The sequence below is a fragment of the Mya arenaria genome, chromosome 3 (genome assembly GCF_026914265.1).
Source record: "Mya arenaria isolate MELC-2E11 chromosome 3, ASM2691426v1".
In the NCBI taxonomy this organism is placed as follows: domain Eukaryota; kingdom Metazoa; phylum Mollusca; class Bivalvia; order Myida; family Myidae; genus Mya; species Mya arenaria.
The window spans coordinates 16859988-16870878 of record NC_069124.1 but is presented as its reverse complement, the minus strand read 5'-3'; the positions used below and the strand labels follow the sequence as shown (position 1 = coordinate 16870878).

General features: G+C 39.2%; 1 protein-coding gene across 2 annotated transcripts; it reads right to left on the bottom strand.

The window, feature by feature from the left end:
- Nucleotides 1-1127: 1127 nt before the first annotated feature.
- LOC128228921 (FMRFamide receptor-like) lies at nt 1128-7037 on the bottom strand. Of its 2 annotated transcripts, none has more exons than XM_052940470.1 (2): nt 6976-7037; nt 1128-3379 (listed from the first exon to the last, which is right to left on the bottom strand). In XM_052940470.1, the coding sequence occupies exon 2, from the start codon at nt 2513-2515 to the stop codon at nt 1214-1216; it is 1302 nt and encodes a 433-aa protein (XP_052796430.1). In that variant the 5' UTR covers nt 2516-3379; nt 6976-7037; the 3' UTR covers nt 1128-1213. The 2 variants fall into 2 exon arrangements, with proteins under 2 accessions (XP_052796430.1, XP_052796431.1); XM_052940471.1 differs by lacking the exon at nt 6976-7037 and adding an exon at nt 6885-6929.
- Nucleotides 7038-10891: the final 3854 nt, after the last annotated feature.

The window sequence follows — 10891 nt, the reverse complement described above, 5'->3', positions numbered from 1 at the left end:
CGAATAATTTTAAATCAATGAACCTTGTATCGTTTCCTTTTTGGATGAGTTAAGATGTAATTGTTCCTTACATACACGCTTGCAATATAAAGAAACGTATAGAAGCATAAACAAACGCGCCGAGCGCGGATGCCAACTCTCGTCGTTTGTTTAATTGTTCAACAGGCTCATAAATGAACAGTGTTTTAGTCAAAGTAATGTCAGTGTGCACGTGTGTACCAAGTTTCATATTAATATCTTGGATTTTTGCATGATGTTATGGCCACTTGCTTATATAATGTATAGTAAATGGTTAAACATTGGTCATATGTATTGACAAATTAACTGGTTTGATGCAACGCACTCGCATGACCATTTATATTGTGTCGATACATAAAAAAACAGTCGTCGTGTCTTAGTGGTCTACGTTATATTTTGTAAACTACCTACTAACTGGGCCAGTTAATGTCTACATCTACCACTTCAACTGATTAATATCAATAACGACTGACTGCTGGTTTACTGTGATAAATGTATAACTGTCTCCTCGTTGGGCAAAATATAATGTTGACCACTAACATTTTTTCAAGGTTGTTTTCTCCGCGACGACAACGTCACCGACGATGATACATGTATCGTGGTTATAACAACTAAGCCTGCAGCCAACTGTATAAAGCTCGTTGACTTTATGGTTCGGTCAACGTTTGCCAAACTGTTGATTGATTGATTGGTCAATATTTATCAAACACCAACTAGAAACTAACATGAGCATTTATAATTACACACTAAAGATATCGTGTATATAACTTATCCAAATTGAATACAATTCGACTTTTCCCTACATGTACAAACGTCGCGATTGAGCAATGAATTAATTTCGAATTACTGGGGTATAGACTTTCCTACGAATAAAAAATGTCCCGCGTTTACATGAATGTGATTTTATAATTTATTTGGCTTGCGTACGTATTGCATTAGCGTTAGTTTCATCAGTATGAACTTCAAAAGTAAGACATTTAAACATAACCCAATTGGAATGTATTTCATATATCTAATATAAAACTAATATTGCGTTTGGTTGGAGATTTTGGACACTTTACCTCTTGAAATATTACATATTTGCAAAACAAACACAAGGCTCATCGATCTCAGATATAACTTTTTTTTATTTTTAATATAATATCGTTGTGAATTTTGATGAAACTTGAAAAACAAAACAAACAAAAACAATAATTCACACATGTGAAATCGCGAGTGGTGTCTCGCCATCACCACGCCCCGCCCAGTTCTCTGTCTCAGGGCTGTGTTTTGTCATGGTCAGTGCCATGCTAGGATGAAGGCTGTTGGGCAATGCGCCTTTTTTGTCGCTGCCGTTCGCATGAGGAACGTTTTGTTTTGTGGAAATGTTAGAAAGTCTTGCGGAATTTGTATTTGGTGAATTACTGGCCGACCGGGAGCGTGAGGGCTCTGGTGTTGCGGTCTCAGCGAACCTCGTTCTCGTGTGACTGTGCCCTAAATTACCCTCCGCGTTCACAGCGTTAGGTTTTGATCTGAACATTTTGACAACCTCTCTCCGGAACTTGGTTCCGCTAAGACAATAGAGGAGAAAGTTAAGAGAGTTGTTTGTGTACATAAACATGTTGACGACGGCCCACCAGAAGTCGAGCTGTGCCACACGGTGCGGGGACGCGCCCGAAATCCAGTAAGCGTAGCCGATGTTATAGATGCTCACAGGGCTCGTGCTGACCAGGAACACTACATTCAGCGTGAACAACATGGCCGTCATGGACGGATGCTTCCCTTGAGCGCCGGATGGTCCACTCCTCGCCCGCGCACCCGCTGATACTGAAGGCACCACTGCAGATTTGGCCTTGCGCTGGCTTTTTAGGACTTTAAATAAAATCAAACCGTTACCAATAACGATCACAAAAAATGGAATTACACAAAAGGCACAAAGGTCTATCCATGGCCAAACTTTGTTGAAGAATGAATAATAAGCGTCGTTGACCTCCAGGCACTTTTTAAGTTCTGGAACACCGCTTTTATCGAAATGAATTTTGTAAACCATCCCATAAAGTATATGTGCGTTTAGTGCTAATATAAACCCACAGATAGCTATGAGGAACGCTATCGCACTTTTTTTCGTACATATAGTTTTTGCGTTGTGGGGAAACCAAGCTGAAATGACTCGCTCTAATGTAACTGCTATCAAAATCCAGGCCGAAAAATCTAAGGAACTGTAAACTAGCCACATGTTTATCTTACATCCCGCCTCGCTCACGTGCCGCACGTCCGTCGTGAAAAGATAGATCAGCCACTGCCGTAGAAGTCCGGAATACAACACTATCAAGTCTGAAAACGCAAGAACCGTCAAAAACAGTGCCGTAGTGGACGCCCGGATGGACTTCCGGGTAAGCACGACAATTGTAAGACTGTTCCCTACAGTCCCAAACATGATCAGTATTGGCGGGACGACCTTCCATATAAGAATTCCAGCTTTGTAGATCCCATACTGTGTAAAGTCATCCTCAGACATGTCTGTTGGATGTTCCTGCCGCACTTCTCAACAGAAATGATGCAGCTAAACTTGATGACAACGGAGATGACCACTGACTCTTTGCAAGTAATTAACTGTAACTCAAGATCGTGACAGAAGCACCATCGTTGCCTTGGCAATATTCGTTGAAACAAAGTAACCAAGATTGGAGCGTAATTACACTTTTGTCATATAAAACCATTTTATTATGATACACAGTGAAATGTGAGTGTTAAGGTCTACCGAGAGTTTTTACTCCAAATATTCACTCAGCTCCGTTCCCGTTCGCTTTTGTAATGTCAGTAGGATCACTTCCCATTTCAGTCTCTGAAAAACATTGTCATCGCACATCTATCGCTTCCTCAATCTTGTAGTGTTATTTCTCTCGTACCTTCAATAATGATGATATTAATTTCACAGTACTTTCTGATAACTTCAATATGTTGAATGTCATAACTATTAACCCGTGCTCCCAATTCCTGATTAATTTGTTTATCAGATGTATTTTACGCAGAACATTTTTCACAGATTCCAGCTCCCCTACTAAACTAATGTATATATCGTATGTAAAGTATGCGTTTTTGCAGACACCAAAATGCATGTAATGTAATGTCTTGTCAGAATCTCAGAAAATAAGAAAAAATCACTTTCGATTAAACTCGAAGAAGAGTGAAGAGTTCAGTTTTTCTCCTATTAGTTTATTTTCCACGTGTGTTGTTGATAACCAAAGATGAGAATCGCTTCCAGATTCGCAGGTCGCCGAGTTCTAAGAGAGTCAGTTTTCCCGTGCACTGACCGCTCAGCCAATAAAAACAGCGCGCGTGGGTGTTGGACTTCAGATCCCCTTGGGGCTGATAGCGATAACTGTAAGGAAATATTTGGATTTAGGTAAATGTTACTGTTCGTAGATTTGTATCAACCTACTAAGACTATACATGTATATAGTTTTATTCACGGACTGACTCCAAAACGAACTCTTACAAAGTGCTAATACGAGAATCGATCCGAATTATTTAGCCAAGATAAATAATAACAACGTAAACATGTTTATATTTATAAATCGCGCCAAACCTACACAGCAAGGAATGGCTAGAATTGGCTGTGATGCCTTCGGAAAGTTTGAAAAGATCGTAACAAAATTTCATATATTCATTAATCGAGATTGTGTTATTTTATTGTGCAATTTTATGTGATATATTCCTGATCATATGCAATAAAGATGTTCAATTAGATTTTAAAACTTTCCCGGTAATAAAAAATACACAAAGAACCGAAGAAAATGACGTATGATATACAATTTTATACTCATTCAACATTGTTTCGTTTAAGGCCATTCAGGTTCCGTTGCGTTTTAAGCGGCATGAAATTCAAGAACGACTAGTATGCATTATATTATGTCTGTCTAAGATTCCGTAAATTATATTTAAATGCTTTGAAGCGCATATCGTATTTGTTAATAATGTGGTTATGTATTCTCTATGGAAGCGTATATCGCACATACTAATAATGTGATTTGAAGTCTCTATGGAAGCGAATATCGCACATACTAATAATGTGATTATGAAGTCTCTATGGGAGCGTATATCGCACATACTAATAATGTGATTATGAAGTCTCTATGGAAGCGTATATCGCACATACTAATAATGTGAATATGAAGTCTTTATGGGAGCGTATATCGCACATACTAATAATGTGATTTGAAGTCTCTATGGAAGCGTATATCGCACATACTAATAATGTGATTATGAAGTCTCTATGGGAGCGTATATCGCACATACTAATAATGTGATTATGAAGTCTCTATGGAAGCGTATATCGTACATACTAATAATGTGATTATGAAGTCTCTATGGGAGCGTATATCGTACATACTATATACTGATAACGTGATCATGAAGCCCTCGATGGAAGCGTTTATCGGACATACAGCTGATGCTGTAATTACACTACACTCGGTCATGGAAGATCTTTAACATACATTGATATTGTGACCATGTAGTCTGGTCGACATGTTTTATGCCGACTAAACGAAATGTGAAAATTATGTGGACTTGTCCACTGATGTTTACATCAGTTTTGTTGACAAATCAGGTTAATTATATTAATACGTTATGCCGTGTTTAACTAGTTTTGCCAATGCAAATAAGTCGTCATAGCCACTTGAAAAAGTGGAAAAGCCGACAAAACTTGAAGTGGACATTGAACAAACCGACAAGACTAAATACTAACAGTATCAGTATATACTGTACACTCTTCCATAGTATTTATACGTTTTATCTCTAAAAAGGTTACCGCCGTAGATCTATTTGAAGTGATCCTGTCGTTATTAGAATCAAAGAAAAATAACGGGAAAAATCCATTAGCCCACAAAATGACAAGACTATAAGCTTACAGTATCAGTACATACGATATATTCTTCCATAGTAATTACATCTGTTATTTTTGAAGAGGTATACTCATTTGAAGTGTTCCTGTCGTTATAACAAACAAAGAAAAAAAGGAAAATATCCATTAGCCAACATTCTGCTTTCATTTGTAAGACGATGTTTTACGGTCATTACTTCTAGATTACAGTTAAGATTTCTTTGAATGGTATTATATTGAACATATAATCTAACTTGTAATTTACTTAATGTATCGGGTGTGGGGGTTCTGGAAAGAATACCGCTATTAAACAGTACATAATATGTCAGTTAATACAAGTAAATGGACTCCAAATCTATTTTTATCAATCAAAACGCCAGATACATTTCTGGAAATGTCATTGTATGGGATATGTCCATTAAATGCATAATATGGACGATTTCCGCGATGGCGATATAAATTATGTTCTGGTAATTTGTTACAATACCCCCTCGGGTATTAATTCCCGACAGATTGATCAAACGCCAGATGATTCTCTGGAAAATGACATTGCATATATTGGAATATATCCATGACAGCTTATTTACAAGGAACATTTGGACGATTTTCCGCGCCTGATTACCATATCTGTCCTGGTATCTGTTACGATATAACCCTCGGGGATTAATCCCTTCAGATGATGAATTATCTTGTTCATGAAACAATCAACTGTTTTAATTACAAAATTCTCTGAGAAATTAAACATAGTTTTAAGGGTTTAAACGACCCCCGGGCGGCCATGCTAACGCACAGTCTCAAGTCTGAGTTCAGCCTCAATTGGCAAAAATTCAAATCTCTTTTCATTGCTATTTCGTACTCATAGTGAGTATTGAATTTTTTATGATGAACTTTGCTGTATTTTATTACTATTTGAAATAGAGGTGTGTTTTTGTTAAACGAAAGGTATAAAGATGCTTCTTATTTTATCTTACGGCAGTTATATGCAACCACAGCTTCACTCTTATTGAATCTGAGTCTGAGTTCGAGTAGACACGGATTTGTGACCATTCCGTAATCATGGGCTGCGGGTGATATATCTACGTCGTGGATCATTCGTGTCGAGCTATTCACATTGCGATCTAGCTACAGGGGCTTGGCCTTCGCATTGCTGCCTGACTGTATATACTTTTAATTAAGATACGTTAATGACTTTATCAGTATAAACGTTATCATTAATGTTATACGGGATGGGAAGTTACTTTTGTGTAATAGCTGTGCACAATTCTTGCCTGCAAGCTACTCAATCTTTGTTTTAATAGGAACAATTACTTTCAAGTATACGGAACAGCCGCGGCAGGGAAAAAACATACTTATATCAAAATGCGTTTTATTGAAAATCAAATAGAACTGAACATGAAAACACAACGGTCGAGCAAATCATTTTCACTTATTATAAATATCTTAAATTTGTATTAATATAAATAACATTTGGTACATGTGGATGAAATACAGTAAGTGTTGACACTTTAAATATTCAGTTCAAGGCAAAAACGCAAGAATTTTTACCGTTTCCCAACAATTGAAAATTTTCCATCTTTGAAATTGATTTTCCAACAATAAGAGTATTTCCATCTCTGAAATTGTTTTTGTTTTCAAACAGTGTATGTGTTGCCCTATGACATATGCCTCTGCTTTATGTCAACTTTGTTGTTGCGTTTATACGACATGAAATACCAACTGGGGCCAATTGACCCCCACCTCTAGACTTGCCCCGAGGGTAAATTAACGCCTATGGATATTTGCGGGTTTTTTTACACATATTTGCCCATTTGGTAAATTTGCTCACGGAGGCAAATATGCCACCCGAAGATTTCCTTCGACATATAAACGCGAAAATATACGAGAGCGTTCTAAATAATTAGCGAAAAGGTGTGATTATTTTACCTACGGCGTAATTCCTACATCCGCGAAAAAACATTGTCGGCATCCATTATCCATTTGTTAACAAGTATCAATAACATACCAACTTCTTGATGTTCTCAAAGTTATTCCTAGAGAAATTTCGTTTCACAACATTCCATTCAGAATACAATGTTTATGGTTCAAATATGTACCGTTATATAACCGCGCTTGTCACAAGACATATTTCCAATACTGTTGCATGACCGAACCCCGAATTTATAGTCTTCCCAACTCGCAGAAAGCCATTCAACGAAACAACAACTCGGCACATGACGTTCCTAACCACACATCATTTTGAAGAAAACAAAACAACTCGCAAACTAACAAAAAACTCCTCATTAACTTCATTATTAGTCAGTGCGACTTTGAAGTCCAAATATTTACCGTGAATTATCACAGTTCTCCCCATTACGTTCATATATTGACCGCGACATCCCTGCTAATTGCCTTTTACCATTTTGCCGCCCGCACTTGACTCACGTCACAAATACGAAATACCTGTTAACTACTAGGTTAAGCGTTGATCTTAATTATTTAGAAGAATGATCTTGGTTAAATTAATTAACGCTCAAAGGTACTGCTTTAAGTGAATGGCGCACGTGTCCATTGCGCTGAACTTGTTTGGAATAGAGATCCTTATGCTCAGGCAAAAGTATAACATAATGCATATCAATTGCGGATTTACGGGGGGTGGGAATTTGTGGCATCTGGCAAGCGCCCACCCTATATTGGTCAAAGGCAACTTTTCATGTTAATTTCAATATACTAGAACAATATGCATAAAGAACTTATAGGGCCGACTGTTCAGAACTTTGTTAATGTTAACAACGTCTTTAACTGGATCATTGTTAACTTTCAAATGTTTGATACTGTGAACGTTTCATGGAAGCACATGACGATTGTGATCTGCGGCACTTGACATAAATATTGAGACAACTGATTCAGCAATGTTTGTTTCACTTAAATATACAGCCGAACCTCGATGGCTCGAAGTCCAAGGGACCGGTGAAAATACCTCGAGCCTCGTAAAAATCGATCCAACCGGGAATGCTTACCTTCAGTATAAAGAAATCGGTCCTTTACATTCAGTTCGACCCAACGAGGAATTCGAGCCAAGCGATTTCGAGTCAACGAGGTTCGACTGTATTAGTTCATTATTGAATATTTCACCATTAAAAGTTCACTATAATGCCGTAAACAACGTTGTTAACATTAACAAAGTTTCGAACAATCGGTCCAATTTGTAAAAATTCATACTTGAATAAGCCATACTTTTCTTGGTAGTTATCCAACCCCCATACAGCGACTGTAGTCTAATGGACTAGAGGCTAACATTATCATGAGTTGCGCCCATATGCACACACCCTTACTTTAAATCCTTGAACTGCCCCTGTATATGCAGATGTTTTCTGCTTTTCAGACTCGACGTCAGTGACCTTTCTATATAATATGTTCTTTGACAGTTCAATCATGATACGCATAGTTAACGTAAATACCCTGTTTTGTGTGAGGCTATAACAGCGATAATTTGACCATCATCGCACTTTGTCAGATCATCTGTGAATATGTGTTGAAATAATGTCACGAACAATACCATAAATGAGAATAAGTTCCGACTCGAGCCTATTTCCAGTACAAGTGTCCTTTTTAAGAGCCAAAGAGAACTTGTCCCTTGGGAGCAGAAGCCCACAGCGTCGAATATGAAGGGCACCACCTATACTACCTGACAATTCCCACGAGATGAACGGCTTTGAAACACTCTTCATCTCGAATCATCATTATTATAATGTTGCCATGGTGGTCTGCCATCCGAAAACAGCAATTTTGCCCATTCCACTTTTTCCCGTACCAGATAATAAAGTTGGGCAATTCATTTCAACTTGACGACATCTCCCTCACAATTGCTTTCTATGATGCAAGTTCTTGTCTGGGACTAACTCACTAATTCATCGTTTCACGCGACGAATAAACATTTGCATCGGAAGCGTGAGAATGTCGTTAAAAAGACGTTAAATTTCCGAATCCAATTTAAAACACCAAAGAAGTGGAAGAATTGTTTGTGAAAAGAAACTCGGTCAATGGAAACACGCATATCTTTGCATTTTTTGTTTTGTTTCTAATTGAACATTTTTTCTTTAGAAAATATCTTTATAGATATCTTTGTCAAAAGAGTACATTACCAATTATAAAACACCAAATGTTAACAAGAGCACCGCAAGCAGATCTATACTAACAATAGTCCTTTTCCCCAACGCTCGCCCCCCCCCCCCACCCCAACACTCGTCCTTTTCCCCAGCACTCGTCATTGTCCCCATACGCTCGCCCTCTTCCCCATATGCTAGTCGTTTTCCACCAACGCTCGTCCTTTTCGTTTCGACGTACATCCTTCTCCACCAACGCTCGTCCTTTTTCCCCAACGTTCGTCCTTTCACCCCAAAACTCGCCCTTTCCCCCAACGCTCGCCCTTTTCCACCAACACTCGTCTATTTTTCCCATCCTTCTCCACCAACGCTCGTCCTTTTTCCCCAACGTTCGTCCTTTCACCCCAAAACTCGCCCTTTCCCCCAACGCTCGCCCTTTTCCTTCCAACGCTCGTCCGTTATCTTCCAACGCTTGTCCTTTTCCCCAACAATCGTCCTTTTCCTTCCAACGTTTGCCCTTTCCCCGAACACTGGTCCTTTTTGCTCAACATTCATCCTTTTGCCCCTACGCGCGTCCTTTTCCCCAACGCTCCTTCATTTCCTTTATGCGCTCGTCCTTTTCACCACACTCGTCCTTTTCCTTCGAACTTTTGTCCTTTTCCTTCCAACGTTTGTCCTTTTCCCCCAACGCTCGTCCTTTTCCCCCACGCTCGTCCTTTTCCTTCCAACGCTCGTCCGTTTCCTTCCAACGCTCGTCCTTTCCCCCAACGCTTGCCCTTTTTCCCAACACTCGTTCTTTTCCCCAACGTTCATCCTTTTCCCTCCAACACTCGTCCTATTCCACCAACACTCGTCCTTTTCCCAACTCCCAAACGATCGTCCTTTTCCCATCACTACAACGCACGTGTTTCCCCCCAACGTTCGTCCCTTTTCCTCAGTGCTCGACTTTCTCCCCCTAACACTCGTCATTTCACCACCTTTTCCATCCAAAGCTCTTTGTTTACCCCAAACGCTCGGCCTACTCCCCCAAACGCTGGTAACTTCCCCTCGACTCCCACAACGTTCGTCCTCCCTCAAACGCTCGTCTTTACCCCACCTTTTCCACCCAACGCTCGTCATTTTCACCCAACGCTCGTTCTTCTCCCTTAACGCTTGCCCCCCCCCCCCCCCCTCCAAAAACAAACAAACACAACGTTCGTCAATTTCCCCTGTACCTTCCGAGGCTCATCCTCACCCCATTCCCGCAATGTTCGTCATTTTCCCCACGAGATAAATGGGGCATAACTCCTGGAATTCGCTTCAACAAGGTTAAATTTCATGCATTACGCCCGCCGCGCCGACAATATAAAGTGTCGCTTTTGTCTTCAGAAATCAGAAAAGATTAATTGTAGAAAACAGATTTAAAGTGAATGTGTTTGTCTAATTGTTGTTATCATTGAAATGTGGCATTAGTATTGCCATTAGGATTCAAGAGCGTGCTATACATACAAGTAAAGTGGCCTACACATATTATGAACGCAATATATGCATTAACACAGTCCGAACCTATAAACGAATGCTTATATTGGGGTTGAAAAAAAATAAAGGAAGAAAAAAAATACTTCTGAAATTTACGCGCAAAATTATTTGGTGGCCAAACGGTGACATCAGTTGTTGTATTGTTTTTTTTTCTCTCGTTGTCACGACTACTTTCTCGTTGCATGAATTATTTATGACGTGCCAACGACTTAATCACCCGTCCCTAAGACTAAGCATTTCGTGGCCACGACTTAGAGATGGTCACGAGATAATAAAAATCACACTTTTCACCTCGATGCTACTTGGTTATTTGGAGTGATTTCTTTTTCAACGGTTACATGTTTCAAAACAAAGTCCTATTTTCCCGTAACTCCCAACAGAAAAAAATAACAACAACATCAAGAACAAA